Here is a 16848-nt window from a genome sequence, read left to right as displayed (position 1 = left end):
TGCAATTTTCACACGCACGCGGCTCATACCCGTACATTCATTTATTTATACATATGTGGAGGGGAACGGGTCACCGAAGGGCATCCGGTGAATCGGAACCGTCGACTTGTGTCACCTCTGTGACTGTGGCACCACGGTCATCTTCCGCTGCTTGCCAAGGCCTATTAGATCGGAACCATCCGTCGCTGCAAATTCGTATTGTTTCTCTTTTTTTTTTTTTCGTTCGTACGGCCGTGACTGCATTAAAACGACTCGAGAGTCGTCTTTTCCCTCGGTTCGTAATCGTGACGGTAATGTGTGTAAAGCTAGGACACGCTAGATGTCGGGCACGGACTGCAACTTGAAAATGTACAATGTTGCCCTGAGCGAGCATGTTTCGTGTCCCTCCTTCCCCCTCCCCCCACCTCGGATGTGTCGCAACATTGAATGTTAGATTAAGGAATGTCTTATTGGGAAACCCTGTGTGCGCATTAATCGGCTCAGAGAGGGGAAGGGAGGGGAGGTACTGTTAATCTGTTAATATAACCCAGGGTCCAGGTGCCTCCCTCATGATGCTGAACGTGAACAAAAGAAGAATATGACTCCCGGGGCCTAGACGTGCTTGGCCCTGGAAGTACGTGATGAGCAAGTCGAAATTATGCGAGGAAAATAATCAGTGATAACAAAAAAAAAAGAGTGCGCAGCATTCAAGGGTGATACGCATTTTTAGGTGTATGCAAACCCCAGAAGTTTTTATTGTTACTGACTTCTCCCGTGCATTTCTATTGTACAAAAGACTCCCGTGCATTTGTGTGGTACGAGCGCCTCTTGTGCATTTCTGGCAGTACGAAAACTTTCCGCTCTCATTTCTATTGTTACGAGCGCCTCTCGTGCACTTCTAGCAGTACGAAAGAGAGCCTTCCGCTCATTTCTATTGTTAGGAACGCCTCTTGTGCACTTCTAGCTGCGAAACCCTTCCCCTCATTTCTTTTGTTACGAGCGCCTCTTGTGCATTTCTAGCAGTACGAAAGAGAGCCTTCCGCTCATTTCTATTGTTAGGAACGCCTCTTGTGCACTTCTAGCTGCGAAAGCCTTCCCCTCATTTCTATTGTTACGAGCGCCTCTTGTGCATTTCTAGCAGTACGAAAGCCTTCCGCTCATTTCTATTGTTACGAGCGCCTCCTGTTCATTTCCACCAGTACGAGCATTTCTCGCAGTACAAACTATTCTCTTGCACTTCTTGTGGCAAGAAAGCTTCCTACACATTTGTAGCGGCACAAAAATCCCTTACTCATCTCTAGGAATAGATGCGCCACCCACGCATTTCTACGAGTACGCATACTTCCCGAACATTTCTCCGAGTACGTATGTACGTACGCTTCCGAACCATTCCTACGAGTGCGCATGCTTCCGAAGCATTTCTGCTCATCACCTGCACACATAGGCGGAGATAGACTCGGAAATCTGGAGGGGGGGGGCACGATGATGATGATGTCAATTCATATATGCATATATACATTAGATCAGTCAACTTCACCCCGTATCTCCGCCCATGCCTGCACATATAGATAAGGGGAAACAAAAGCCCCTACAGATTTCCGAAAGGAATTATTATAATTAATTATACTCAAGACTTTAAAGGATGGGGAATCATTTTCCCAGAACGCAGTGCAGCCGTAACTCCTGTGCTGAAACTATCCATCCGCCTGTGCGGAACCCCTAGTAATGTGTCTTGGAGATCCCCTGTGAAGAAAAATGGGATCAGTCCTGAGCTTGAACTCATCCCTGACTGAGAGAGTCACTATCGTGACAGCAGATTAATAAATGGGACGGGCAGACGTCCGGTTTTAAAAAAACGGATCCCAGGAGGATATGAATAGTATGATTCGATCTTAAGTCGCGGTTTCGCGGCACTGAAATCTGGTCACTGGACATCTCTCTCCGCACGGGTACCTCGTTGTTAGTTCGGAGGTGTTACTCAAGAGACCGAGGCAAGCCCGAAAACACAAAGGGGAGAGAAAAGGCGTTATCTCTCTTAAAAGAACACTGACCTCAAAAGAAAGGAAGAGAAACAATTATAAGGTTGTATAATGTCTGAATGAAGATCAGGCCACGGGTAATGAATACTCTTTCCCCCCCCCCCCCATTCCCATGATGAAGATCGAAAAAAAAGAAGCAAACAACGCTCTCGTTGATACCATTCGCATATTGTTTGCGAACCACTTAATCATCATCGCCGTCTGGAACGAGAAAATGAAATGGACACGCCCCGTTATAACGTGGGGTCAGTGGTCAATCCTCAGCAGCCCCGCGAATGTCCGTTTCTGCGCTTGGCATCGAGTCACGTGACGCGATGCGGCCTCCATTTGGTGTCGTCGTAACCGGCCAAGATTTTTAGTTGTTATATATTTATATGCACATTATATACACATCTCTCAACTTTCAATCTCATAGTCCAATGATCTCCAACCTTTCATACCTCGAGCAGCACCTAAAATTGCTTAGGACCCGTTCGTACTCCTAGGAACGCGTACGAGACTTACGTTCTCCTAGAAATGCTTGAATTAGGTAGTTATTTCGCAGAGGTGTGCGCACGTACCGATAGATATGCGTCGCAGATTTGCGTTCTACAAGAAATGCGTAGGAGGCTTACGTTCTCCTAGAAATGCTTAAATTACGTAGTTGTTTCGAAGAGGTGTGCATACCCGTTGATATGCGTGGGAGGCGTTTGTGCTACTTGATATACGCCGGAGGCTTTTTAAGCAATGTGTTGAATTTGTGCTTTCAATACACGTTTTAGGATAGGTGTGCGTACCTTTAGAAATGCGAAGGAGGTGTTCGTGCTCCTAGAAATGAGCAGGAGGCTTTCTTTGTACGAGAAATGCATTGACTTTGTGCTTTTTTCAAGATAGGTTTTGGAGAGGACAGCGTATACTGCTGGATGTGGGCGTAGGAGGCGTTTAGGCCCCCCCCCTCCAGAAATGCGTTGGAGGTTTGCGTTCTTCACGAAATGCGTGGTAGGTTTACATGTTCCTGGAAATGGGAAGAAGGCTTGCGTTTTTGGGCAAGATATATTTTAGGGCACATGTACGCACCTCTAGATATGTGTGGACGGCGGCATTCCTTATTTAGAAATGCGTGATTACATGCACGTTGCTGAAAATTTCAAAAATAATCTGATGAGTTTTTTTTCTCTTTTTCCCCCCAGGGGTGATCCCGACAGATGCGATTTCTACGGCAACACTCCACTCCACTGCGCTGCCGGGAACGGCCACACCAACTGCGTCTCGTTCCTCATAAACTTCGGCGTCAACCTCTGGGCCCTGGATAACGACTTCCACACGGCCAAGGACGTTTCCGTCCTCAACCACAGGGACGACTGCCTGAGGCTGCTGGACCAATCGCAGGCGAAGCACTCCCTCGTCAACAAGAAGCTCGTCCAGCGCCTCAAGGAGAAGAGCATAGCGGACGCCGAGAAACGCGTCAAGAACTACCGGAAGCTCCAGATGAAGGCTATCCGCAAGGCCGAGAAAGAGGAGAAGATCCTGGAGCGCCAGAGGAGGAAATTGACCGAGAACGGCAAGGACAACGGATCCGTGGCCCTGTCCGGATCCGCACTCGCCACGTTCCGCAGAGACTCCAAGTACATATGCGCGCCGAAGTTCTCCGACATCGTCCACGGGAATTCCGACAAGAAGACACGCTCAGCGGTCCTCAAGAAGTCCGAACCGCAGCAACAGCAGCGGAAGAAAGGCGTCGACTTCTGTTTGGAGAACTCCGACGACAACGGGTCTTCGACGACGGTGAGCGTCGGGTCGAACAAGTCGGACAGCGATCCTTCGATCCCGGACACTTCGGCCGCGACGGATCGCGTCGGTTCCTCCGATGATTCGGCCGAGGACACGGGCAGCGACTTCCATCAGACGACCGACTCGGGCATCGGGGACGAGCTCCCTCTACGAGAGGCGACGCCCACGGTCTACGACAAGGCCAGGTTCAGAACACCCACCACCCTTACGAACGGGTCGTCCGACGAAGATTACCGCCACCGACAGGGGTCGTCGGACAGCGAGGACACCTCGACCCTGAGGGCGGACGAGGCTATCGAAGGGAGACGCTCCGTTTCCCGAGGGCCGCCCTCCGCCACCAAGAACCACAGCGTCAACGACAGCATCGGGAGCGCCAGCAGCCTGGTCAGGAGACACATAACGTGGGAAGACGAGTACGTCGATGCCGACGATGAGGGGCCCACCAGAGAAGTGTCGATGGTGGTCTCCGACACGAAGGGCGTCGATGTCGTCGACGAAGAGGAAGACGTCGTCGAACCCGTCACTCTGTTCCTATCCGCTCTCGGACTGTCCGAATACGCACCCCTGTTCCAGGCGGAAAAAATCGACCTCGAATCTCTATCTCTGTTGACAGAAGAGGACCTAAAGACTCTAGGAATGCCACTGGGGCCCAGGAGGAAGCTGGAAAAGGCTCTGGAACGTCGCCGTCGGGCCTTCGAAGAGCCCGGCACAGTGCACGATTCGAAACTTTGATAGGAATGAATAACTTGGAGGGAGTTTCCACCATTGTTGTGGATTTGCGTTCTGATTCACTGAAGACTTGCTCTTGTCTCAGTTTGGCGAATTTACAAACACTCTTTGTAAATGTGCTTGACAAGTCTTTGTAAACGTGCTTGACAAGTCTTTGTAAACGTGCTTGACAAGTCTTTGTAAACGTGCTTGACAAGTCTTTGTAAACGTGCTTGACAAGTCTTTGTAAACGTGCTTGACAAGTCTTTGTAAACGTGCTTGACAAGTCTTTGTAAACGTGCTTGACAAAGTCCCAAAAGTGAAGTGTGAATCATGAAACGCGAATGATTTTGATTGTGCAAGTGTTTTTCGTAAAATGAATTGAATCACGTAAAAGTTAATCCGGGTTTTCCTATCATCAGGTGTGTCCTACGGATAGGATCATTTACAGCGCCGTTCTTCTTCGGCAGAAACGTATAACTTTATTACGCTAGGCGTTTGTGTAACGTGGCGCATCATCTGTTCTGTTGCCTGCACGTCCACGTATTTTCACCATTTTGCACAATAAAAGAGGGGAAGAAATAAGAGAAAGGAAGGGAAAAGGAAGCACAACAAAAGTGAAGAGAAGATCGGTGACCCCGCGCGGCGCATTCGACTCCTCCAGAAGCAGTCCGACAATCACGCCCGACGTAAAGCGCTGGCGTGAGGCATGTTGCGCTCTGTAGGAAAACAGTCGTACCGCTACTCTTACTGGTGAGTGGACGGCGTGTCGCTCTGGGCGATTCACGTTGCACCCGCTGCACAGAAAACCGGCTCCTAGGAAAACCCGGCCTTAACCAAAAGAAACAACGATTCACGTAGACATTTTTACGGAAGAATCCTTAGAAGAGCATTCATGAGAACTACCGTGCTTACAGATGTAGATTCCAAATGCGTGCAGGAGAGCCAATTCCCATTAACATATGCGTGAAAGGTTCCTTAAAAAAGAATTCGTAACAGAGGACCTAAAAAGAGGACCGTGAAAAGGGGACCGTAAAAAAAAATCATTAACAGAAAAATCTGCGTGGAAGGATTCGTATAATAGAGCATGTCGACCTCGAGTATCGATCCGTATAATAGAGCATTCACATGAGAAAAATCTGTGTTCACGAATGAAGATTTCTGATGGCCGAATGACGGCAGGAGTAATTCGCAGACATCTGCGTGAACCGATTCGTAAAAGAGAATTCACGAAAAAGTTTGTGTAAAAGGATCCGTAAAAGAAGCATTCACAGAAAAATCTACGTGAAAGGATCCGATAGGAGAAGCTTGCGCGGATCCGTGAAAGAAGCATTCTCAGATTTTTGTATGTGAAAGAATATCGAATTCACACGAGAAAAATCTGAGTTTACGAATGAAGATTTCCGCAAAAAATAGTTCCATAAAAATCTGTGTTTACGAATGACGATTTCGAATGTCAGTAGGAGGGCCAATTCGCATAAACATCTGCATTAAAGGATCCGTAAACAAGAATGCAAGTAAAAATTTGTTTGAAAGGATTGGCAGAAGAGCATTCACGTGTTAAGATCTTCAATAAAGGATCCTTAAAGAACCATTCACACAGACTTTTTCCTGCGTGAAAGGATCCGTAAAACAGAATTCGCGGGAAAAATCTTCGTAAAATTGCATTATTCATGCGAGAAACATCTGTGTTTACGAATGACGATCCCAAATGTCAGCAGCACCAAATCACATTGGCATCTGTGTAAAAGGATCCGTAAAAAAAAAAAGCATTCACCGGAAAAAAAATCTGCGATCGATTTCGAATGAGGATTCCGCGTACCTTCGTAAAGGTAGTTCCATAAACATCTGCGTTCACGAACGATCATTTTGAATGTCTGCAGTAGAGTCAATTCACGTTTACATCTGCGTGGAAAAGGATACGTAAAAGAAACACATTCACGAGAAGAAGAAAAAAATCTGCTTTTACTAATAAAGATTTCGGCTATGTGCGAAAGGAGTAGTTCCATTAACATCTGTGTTTACGAGTGTAGACTCCATGTCTGCAAGAAAAATAAAGTAGAGGCATACACGTAAACATCTGTGTTTACCACTAATCGTCTTGCAAAGTTCGCAGACACTTTACACATAAAAAGATCCGTAAAGAAAAAGCATCTACGTTTAAATTCCGTGATGAATTTACGAATGAAATTTCTAACTACAACAGGTGATTACCGTAAACATAAACATCTGCGAGTTGAGATTGTAGAGTTGGAAAATTTACTCGTTAGCGTGCGGATGTGTCTCGTGTCTCTGAAGAATTATATCCGAAAGAAAAGTCCATATTGACAGTAAAGACGTAAAATGTCTTTGCACTTTTCTGCAGAATGCAATTCCCGGAAAAAATTGAAAAAATATATATATATGTGTGAACATTAAAATCCCACAAAATAACAAACTCCACGAGGATGAGCGTTGAAAACAATTGGCATTCGCTAATGAATGAGAAATACGTTGCCTTCCCCCATCCCCGGACGTGCGTTTGTGAATTTTAAGGCTATTCGTGTTTATTTTATTTTTTTAAAGGATTGCGAGTTTTTTACACTGAACCTGGAAAAAAGATACTTTGTCTCGATTATACGTATTTCGGTGTTCTGTGAAGAAATAAAATAATATTGCAAAAAAGTTCGTGAGAGTCTGTTTTCAAAGAATTTTCAAAATGGAAATGTTTACATTTATACTGCACATAGCAATCGCTCCTCGCACTCCCTTTGATCCATCCCAGCTCAGATCTTGCCTCTATTTACGCTCCTGTAGGAAAACTCTAGGGGCCATTCAAGTATTGCGTCCATTGGCTCAAGCAAAAGTCCCCCCTCCCCCAAGGAAAATTCTGTGTATGCCTATGATTACTTCGCAGATTTTTAGCCCTTTTTTTGACCACTGTGGTGGTTGAGTGGTCATGTGACGGACTCGCATCGCGAGGTTCAAACCCTACCGTTGTCACAGTGTTGGTCGGCTGACGTTGGTTTTTCTGTGGTTCCCAACTCAGGCGTAAATGCGAGCCGTTGAAAAGTCTCTCACCACAGAGAGCAACAGGCCCATAACGAAACAATTATTCACTCATAGCTAGAGAAATTGATGGCAGCATAACAAGCATTAGACAGAAACTGAGGCTACGATGGCTCTGTGTGGTTATACACAAACAAAAAAAGCAGTTGTTCTATTAATTATTTTACACTGGACAGGATTTTCCGCAAGAGCTCTTTCTATTGTTAAGCTGTAATGTAAAAAAAAAAAACTCCGCTATAGCTATGTTTAGTCCTTTTAAGTTTGTTCGAAAACCATGGTAAGTTAACACAAAAAAAAACCATTCAAAAAGTCACCGTTGGAGCACCATAAAACAATGACTCTACTCAGCACCTCCTAGAGATAGAAGGCCTCCGCACTCTGCTTGTGACGTCAGTAAGTAGTCAATTTTCCCCTCAGAATATTCAGGGGGAAAAATTCCCCTGCTCGTGCCAGTATCATCGTTGTGCGGAAAAGAAATTATCGGGCTCAGAATTGGCGATTTCTATGCCCCACATCCAATCACTATGCAGTATTTGTGAGCCAATCAGGAAGATTCTACGCCAAAATAAGAAGAAACGAAAATAGGATGCTGTGTTTCAAAATGTGGCAAACTTGCTAGGTAGTCTGAATGACGTGTATTGCAAACAACAACAGAGGCCTTCTATCTCTAGGAGGTGCTGCTCTACTACGATTCCAGACAACTGTCGACTCTTCAGAGTTTTTTTTTTTTTAACAGCATATCTTTCAAGTTGGGTCCAGTTTGGTTTGGCTGCAAAATTTGATGCTGATCGGTCGAATGAATGGTTGTCGAGATATTTGACCATTGACTAAAAGCGAAATATGGCGGAACCTCTCCAATACAGACACTGCTAGAAGCTTTTATCCACCAACGCTGTGTCCGTCCGTGGGCAATATAAAATACATTGGAGAGAGAGAGAGCGCCCATCAGAGCGGATTTTTAAAAAAAAAATGTCTTTTTCCCTCAACGGGTGCCCGCTAGTGGGGATTGTCCGTTAAGAGGTGTCCATTATCAAGAATTGTCCGTTGACAGGAAGTATCCGCTCTCTCTAACGATGATTTTCTATTATATGAGGTTTCATTATATTGCACGTCTTCAAGACCTCAATTAGGGGCCATTCAAGTATTACGTCAGCGTCGATGGGGGGGGGGGTCCGATTTGTGTACTTTTGATGAAAAGGGGGAGGGGTTTTATTTTTTGGATAATGCTTACGTCATCAACCACCCTTTATGAAATATTCGTAATGACCTCTTACTCGGTGCGCCAAAAACGAGAAAACCTTTCGATAGTTTGTAGGCACTTGAAGTAACAACCCCCCCCCCCCCCCCTATTGATAAGTGCCCTACAGAGCCACTTTAGTGATCTCTAAATGTTTCGCGGATCCAAGTGGTCTGGAAATGTGTCCGTGCCGCTTAAGTGATCCGGAACTGTGCCACGCATCACTCAAGTGATCCGTAATTATATGCCGTGGATCAATCACTTAAATAATCTGAGGATGTGCCGCGGGTAATTTGAGTGATGTAGAAACGCACTGGGGGCAACTTAAGTACTCTAAAACTATACGTCACATGTCACTCAAGAGATCGTTTAAGTGATTCAGAAAATGTACCACGGTCCGCTTAAATGCTCTGGAATTGTACCACGGGACACGTAAGCTATCTGTAAATGTGCCGCTTAGTTCATTTTTACAAAATTAGGTTTGAGGAGGGCAGGCCACATCAGATAACCCCCAGGGCCATATTTGGTCCTCGGGCAAGGGCGTTTATGCGATTTATCATTATATGGCTTAGACGGTGGGTCGTGATGAATTTATTAAAGATAAATTTTGAGTTCATAACCTTCAAATAACATTGAAATTAACAGAAATTGATTATAATAAAACATATAAAGGTATTTTCTTCCGAAATTTCAATTAAAAAATGTTTTTTGCATTAAAAGAAGAAAGTTTTGATCGTGGGAGGGGGCACGAGCCCCCTATGCCCCCTCCCCCTGTTGCGTCTCTGATCCCACCAATATGCTTTAGGATTCAGAGAGGCAGAGCTGATGACGAGATTTTGCTGACAAGTGGGGGAGGGGGTAAAAAATGGCTTAAAATTTGCTTACGTAATACTTGAACGGCCTCTTATGAATCGTAACCGTGTTTAATTGTGGTTTTCGTAACCGTGTTTCAATGACGGTTTTCGTAACCGTGTTTAATTGTGGTTTTCGTAACCGAGTTTAATTGTAGGCTTTTTTTTATAACCGTGTTTAATTGCAGTTTTTGTAACCGCGTTTGATTGATGGTTTCCGTAACCGTGTTTTTTCGATGGTTTTCGCCACCGTTTATTACTGATGGTATTCTTGTAATCGTGTTTGAATGGTAGTTCCCGTGACCGTGTCACAGCAATTGTCTTTGTAATTATGAAACATCTGCGATCATCATCGATTGGAGACGCCGACTCGAGAAAACCTTTGGGAGTGACAGCTCTAGGGTTTCCAGACGTCCTATATAAACCCAATTCAAGGGGTGTGGGGTTTTTTGGAAGTACCTCACACATTGTTTTTGCTTGAAATATTGACACAATGGAGAACGGGGGGGGGGGCCGGCTTCATTCCAGCACCTATATTTAGGTGAATAGGTGAACATACATATGAGTGAGTCCGAATGCATAGGTAGATTGCTCTCGTATAAGAATTCTTAACAAGCTTGCCTGCTTTTGAACATGTGTGGGAGGGTTGTTAACTATCAAATTTGCATAGGAAGCGTAGCTGCTACACTACAAAAATGTATAGGAGGCGTAGTTGTTTTAGTATAAAAAATACGTAGGAGACTTTGCATCCTTTTGAGTGCAAAAGAAGTTTGCCCACTTAACAAATTCAAATAAATTCTGTTTAAAATTTAGACTATCGGCGAATTCCTAAACCATTCAGTACCGGTGGGGTCCAATATGGACTCACACTGAATGTGTTAATGTATTTTCTTCAATTTTTACAAATTTTTACTGCAGCAAAGCATATGTGAAAATGGTTTAAAAAAGTATAACAAATCGAATAGGCAGCAGTTGGTGAAATTTATTGCAATTAATGCAATGGATTTTTTTCATTAATAAAATTGCAATATACGTATATTACATACTCTTTATATGACCCCCGTGCTTTATACCAAAACGTCGGTTTTTTTAATGACAAAAAAACAGGTTGATACCGTTTGAAACAAGTTCTGAAGTCCATTTTTTTAGCAATATACATTTCAATATGCTCAGTACATATATGGGCATTACATTTCTTGGAATAGGTTCTTGTCTTGCCGCTATTTTACATGGACACATTCCACATAGAACGTTTCTCTTTGGTGGTTCATCATCGTCTTGGCTGACTGAGGGATCGTCTCTGAAAACTGCCAATTGTTTTTCAATTGAAATCAGAAAGCTTTTTTTCCTGGCATCCATCCAGCACATGGGCGGTGATAGACTTGGAAGTCTGGAGTGGGGGGGGGGGGGGGCACGATGATGATGTTAATTCATATACAGTCAAACCTCGTTAATGAGTCACTCTTGGGAGAGCAAAAATATGACTTATTAAGCGGAGTGACTCGTTAAACGGAGTAAGCCATAGCTGTGCCAATTCATGCCTGAGGACAATTGGGATTTCCAAAAAGTGACCCGGTAAGCGGAGTGGCGTGCTAACCGGGGTAACGCACTAACGAGGTTTGACTGTATACAATATACATTAGATCAGTCGACTGACTCCACGGTGGTCCTAGTTGCGGCCCTGTGTGCGTGCGTGCGTTTTACTTTTACAAAAACAATTGGAAGTTCTGCACATTTTATTCTTATGATTCCGACATACGTGAGTTGCCGTTGCTTCAATTTACGAGCTAGATATAGGCAAGTGAAGGAATTATCGGCGGCAATATTTCTACCAGCACCTATACGTATGCTACGTTAGGGGCCATTCAAGTATTACTTAAGCAGATTTTCAGCCATGTTTCCCCCCCTCCCTTTGTCATCAAAAGTCAGCAAATCCGAAACCCCCGCCCTCGATGCTGACGTAATACTTGAATGACTCCTTATTGTTCAAATTTCTCGCATTTTTTTTTATTGGAAAGACGGCCGCGTACCATTATCTGCAAAACAGTACCCCAACTATTTTGAAAAGACCTTGCTTTGAAGAAGCACCAAATGTAACCTTATCCGCTTCATTATTCAATTTGGCTCGGTGACGCCACCTACATTTGTGCTATGGAAGAGTTGGAAATGCGGCTTTGTAGGACAGAGAGACAAAAGACTGTGCTAATTCGGCTGCATGAAAAATCTGACCTTTCATTTTTTTCCTCCCTTCCATAAAAAAAAAAAAATATTTAAAAAAAATCCTCATTTGTAGGGTGACCATACGTCCCGGATTTCCCGGGACAGTCCCGGTTTTTCACACATTTTCAACGAAGCCAACTTGACTTTATTCTTCAAATCAACAATTAAAATTATTTTCCCAACTCAGAAGTTGCATTACGACCTTACATATACGGATATATAATTACGACCACAAACAAGAATACTCATCTCAAAAACATTTGTTTTTCTTTTTAATTCACTGAAATTTGAAATGGCACTTGTTTTCCGCGATTGGCAACTTATCTTATTTTAGCATGAGTTAGCGACTTTTTGGCAATAATTAGCAATGTCCCATATTTCCAAGCTCAATTCCCCGCGTTTTTCCTCAAGGAAATATGGTCAGCCTACTCATATGGTTCCAATGGTTCTCATTGGTACTGAAAGATAACCAGTGTGAATAAATTAGGCTTGATAGAAGAAAGGATGAATATACATTAAAAAAGAACGAAAGATAGAAAAAATCAGCGAAGCTGGATGTCGGAAACGTACGGTTTACTCACAAATCTAGATTAAACACATGAGGTGGTCTCCCCCCCCCCCCTCCCAAAGATTCAAAAACCAGGTCATTTTTGCAAAAACAGTCGGGACATCCAGAAAAAACCCCCCAAAAAAAAGAATAATAATAATACCCGGGAAATACGGGACGTATTGTCCAGCCCAGGTACACACCTTACTCCCAGGACTATGGCCCACTATACCTCGCCTCTTGTAAATACACCTTTGTGGTCCTGGATGGGCCCTTGGAATCAGATTGCCCTGCACACAGCGAGCAGGGCCGCAACTATATATGGTTGATCAGCCGGGGCAAGAAGCAATTTTGATGCCCCCTTGTAATGTTGAAGGGGAAGTTACAGGGTGAAGTTCACCCCCCCCCCCTCCGCTTCCAGTGCCGTCTTAACTTATGTGAGGCCCACCCGGTGCCTCACATAAATTAGAACCGGTTGAAATTTTCCAAAATTTGTGTGGTAGGGGCTTCAGAGATATCGCTTTTCCCGGCGGCCCATGATGTTCTTAAGACGGCCCTGCCTGCACCCCCTGATAGTCCCGCACTTGGGACACCTGACTTGCCTGCTCTTCCCTAGTTGCGTCCCTGACTGCGAGAGACATTTCATAATACAGTAATTAACAAACCAGAGTTCTTTAACCTTAATGTTCTAAGGGCCCTTTCACACTGAGCGGATGCGGACGCGGGTCCGGAAGAAGTTTTAACAATTGGAATATACTGCGCCTTTCAGACGAGCCGAAAAATCTCCGCACCTAGGAAATGTTCATGCGGGTCCGGACGTCGTCCGCATGTGTCAAAACCTAAGTGCGGGCTCCGCATCCGCACATAGAAGTTTTGACAATAGGTTTATTCGGAGCTATTCAGACGATGCGGATGCGGAGCGAATTCGTCCGCATCTTTGGCTACTTTTTGAAGGTGATTTTTCACGGAATTTTTTTAATTATTTGCCATAAATACCCTTAAAAACACCATATGATGGTCCCTGCTCATTAATATAATGTACCTACATACGTCTATCCCTTCGTTTCCTTCTGAGATGGAGATATAGCAACTTTAACTGCCTTTTGTCCATATTTCACAATTTTATATAATAAAACCTGCCAACAACGGCCACTGACGGGACCAAAACTATAAGCCATTACGAATATTTAATTGACTACATACTTTAATAACTTTTAAACTTAATTTAAAAATTTTAATTTTTTTCTTTTTAAATTTTTAAAATTATTTAAAAATATCTGAAATATTATTTTAAATATTTGTCATTTTTTTAAATTTTTAATCTGTTAGTTTTTTTAAAGTTTAAAAAAAATACTTTTCATAAACAACGTTATCCACGTACGGTGTTCACTCAGGGCCGGATTAAGACGTTTGAAGACCCTAGCGCTTGAATATTTTTGGTGGTTCCCTCGATACCTACAAGTATATTTTACTAAATATTTAGTCTGTAAACTTAAAAAAATGAAATTTTATATTTCAGAAGTGACTAATCTAAGGATGGGATTTCACTCTAAAAGGTTTATGAAAGTTATTTTATAAAACTTGAAAAAAGCAACTAATAAATTGCAAGTGCAACCGATAAATATATTAGTTGCTTTTTTAAAAGAATTATTATAAAATTTTTATAGTGTAATCCGTACTTGAGGCCGGGATTATACTATAAGGTTTTGTTAAAGATCTTTTATAAAAGTTGAAAAATTCAACCAATAGGCGCATCGGTTGCATTCAAGCAAATGCAACCGGTGATCTTAATGGTTGAATTTTTCACGTTTTATCAAAGAGCTTTTACAAAACTTTTATAGTGTAATCCTGGCCTGAGACAGAATTGTGATGTGAATATTTCTAAGCACAGACATTTTGAAAGTCCCAACCCCTCCCTTTTTTTATACTTGCAAATTCTTTGATATTTGCTGAATTTTTTTTTTTTGGAACATCGAATGTTTTTGGATTGGATTTTTCGAACATTGGATGTGTTTTTGGAATTTTCTTTCATATTTTTCCGAAAAGACAGATTTTTTTTCAAAATTTTTTGAAAATATTTTAAGATATTTTCTCCCATCGACTACTTGTGAGGATCGGAATGGAGGCATCTTTAGGCTCAATGATAAAAACCACCAAAGAATGCCTCTAGGCTGCCTATGGGCACTGAGGGGTGAAGGAGAAAAATAATTACAAAAATTGCGAAAAAACAGTTTTTATGCACGAATTTCGAACTAAAGATGCGGGCGATTCGTCCGAAAGGGTATGCGGACCCGCGTCCGCTCCGTGTGAAAGGGGCCTAAGATCCTCTTCGTCGAGGGCCCCCCCAGAGAGCGATATCGCCCCTTTTGTGGACGAAAGAAAAATTCCTGTAAAATAAAAATATTCCAAGCTATTAATGCTTTATCTAAAAATAGATGGCAGCACCAACTCGAATATCTTACTGTTACGGTAATAAAAAAAGATTTATTTTTTTTAAATATTCCTGCCTATTGGAGTACTAATATATGATAGGCTACACATGGAAGAACGCGATACTAGCGCCATCTTCAAAATTAGAGACACAAAGATTTTAAAATGATGAGCATTTGTGGCAAAAAACCGGATTGTGTAAAATCGCCGACCATTTTGGTAAGTTTGACAAATTCCCTAAATTTATTACTTTTACCGGCGATTATGCATAATATCCAAGCATCGTTGGTAAACCTTACTTAATCACATTTACCAGTTGTTGCTCATAATCGCCATTGCGTATTGACAATTATGAAAGATTGGTTTCATTGTAATATTTATTATTTAGATAAGTTTCCGTGAAATTTCTGAACGACGCGCAGCTAATATACCCTAGTTTTCCCTTCACCTGAAACCACCCCAACACTTCGAGATACGAGTCTACTTGAATAATATAAACCCCCGAAGGGGTTCCCAAAAATTGCCGTTGCCGACGATATTTCACGTCGTCAAGGCGGGGTATTGGGAAAAGTTTTCAACTAGCAATAGTCACGCCTCGGTAGGACCTCATTGGCTATGACACTGCCTCTGCGCAAAGCTGACGATTAAGGAATTTTCAAAATATACAAATACTTTTACTTTTATATCATATTAACTATTAAAAAGTGTATGACATTACAAATGAATTAATGACATTTATTATTACTTTTCAATTTATCAATTGCATATTGGTATTTGTATTCATAGACTTTTCCACATGTTTGTTTTGTTAAATTTCCATTCACTTCTATGTTGCATGAAATTTATGTCACTAGATGGCACGTCTGCAGCTGCTTCAAAATACATGAAGCGCCATCTATTTCTTACATAAAGAAGTAGACGATCAAACCGCCTTTGAGAAACTAATGAATTGGTTCGTATGCCATGATGGCCCGCTTTAGGGTTCCAGGCGTTACCAATAAAATTCTAATTCTCGTTCTGGTACCGGGCATTTATTCTTGGGCCACTTCTCAAGCTGAGTGATAGCATAGCCAAGAACCGGCAAAAGCGTCATTAGTCTGGTCTGGTTATTTTTCAAATGTAAGGGACCCCCCCCCCCCCACTTCCCCTGCGGGAGAATCGAACCCTCTTCCGAACGTCCTAGACTACAGAGGCAACGAATATCTCAATCTTTCCTTGGAGTTCATATGCACTGAACGGGACCGTACATTTGCTCTCAATATTTCTTCGCATCAGCCAGCTGTTAAAAAACCTTTGTATGGATAGCGGAGAGCAGGCCCGCTACCAGAGCCGTCTTAACGCATGGGCCCACCCGGGCACGGCCCGGGGGCCTCAAGAGAATGCGGGCCTCACAAAAATGAGACCCAGTTAAAATTTTCGAGAATTAGCCAGGTGGGATCTCAGAAAAATTACTTGGCCCGTGGGCCCATGACCCTCTAAAGACGGCCCTGGCCGCTACTAGTGGGGTGAAGGCGGGTCTGGTGCCCCGGGCATAGGATTAGAGGGGGGGGCGAAAATTTCACTCTTTAACCTCTCCTTCGACATTATGAGGGGGCGCCAAAATACGTGCTTGCCGCGGCTGACGAAGCATCTAGTTGCGGCCCTTGCGGAGAGTGACGTCACATCCTCGGATAACAAATCCCCCACCCCCTTCAGTGGAGCCTTCTGCAGCCACGTAGTCCGCAGGATTCAAGATCCAGCCCCGCTTTTCTATAATTGTGCAATTATTGCAATTAATTGTCTATTAGTAATAATGCCCTTTTCACGGGTTCAAAAAACTTTTATACTTAGGGTAACCATTCCTCATCGACGAAGGTACGATAAATGGCAATACTACTAAATTATGGAATATCGCTAATTGCAGCCTAAAATTGCAATTTACGACAAATTTGCTGATTATCGCTAAAATTGCATAAGAGAGGGGAAACAGAGGACCATAGCCCCCCCACAAGGGGTGGGCGGGCTGGCAAGGCTCCAGCC

General features: G+C 43.2%; 1 protein-coding gene and 1 non-coding gene across 2 annotated transcripts in view; one reads left to right on the top strand and one right to left on the bottom strand.

The window, feature by feature from the left end:
- LOC149070839 (pre-mRNA splicing regulator USH1G-like) overlaps positions 1-7154 on the top strand; it is a 65914-nt gene extending 58760 nt beyond the window's left edge. Inside the window, exon 2 of the mRNA XM_089248561.1 lies at positions 3188-7154. Within this exon, the coding sequence (XP_089104687.1) occupies positions 3188-4520 (1333 nt within the window). The 3' untranslated portion in view covers positions 4521-7154. The remainder of the gene's footprint in view (positions 1-3187) is intronic.
- Positions 7155-15327: 8173 nt separating this feature from the next.
- Positions 15328-15468, bottom strand: LOC149070838 (U4 spliceosomal RNA). The gene has a single exon (XR_016195010.1). It is a non-coding gene; the product is annotated as a U4 spliceosomal RNA (small nuclear RNA).
- Positions 15469-16848: the final 1380 nt, after the last annotated feature.

Source organism: Pholcus phalangioides, unplaced genomic scaffold, assembly GCF_987345545.1.
Source record: "Pholcus phalangioides strain wild (caught in Gottingen) unplaced genomic scaffold, Ppha-v1.0 ptg000020l_1, whole genome shotgun sequence".
Taxonomy (NCBI): domain Eukaryota; kingdom Metazoa; phylum Arthropoda; class Arachnida; order Araneae; family Pholcidae; genus Pholcus; species Pholcus phalangioides.
This window is presented reverse-complemented; position numbering and strand designations above follow the sequence as displayed.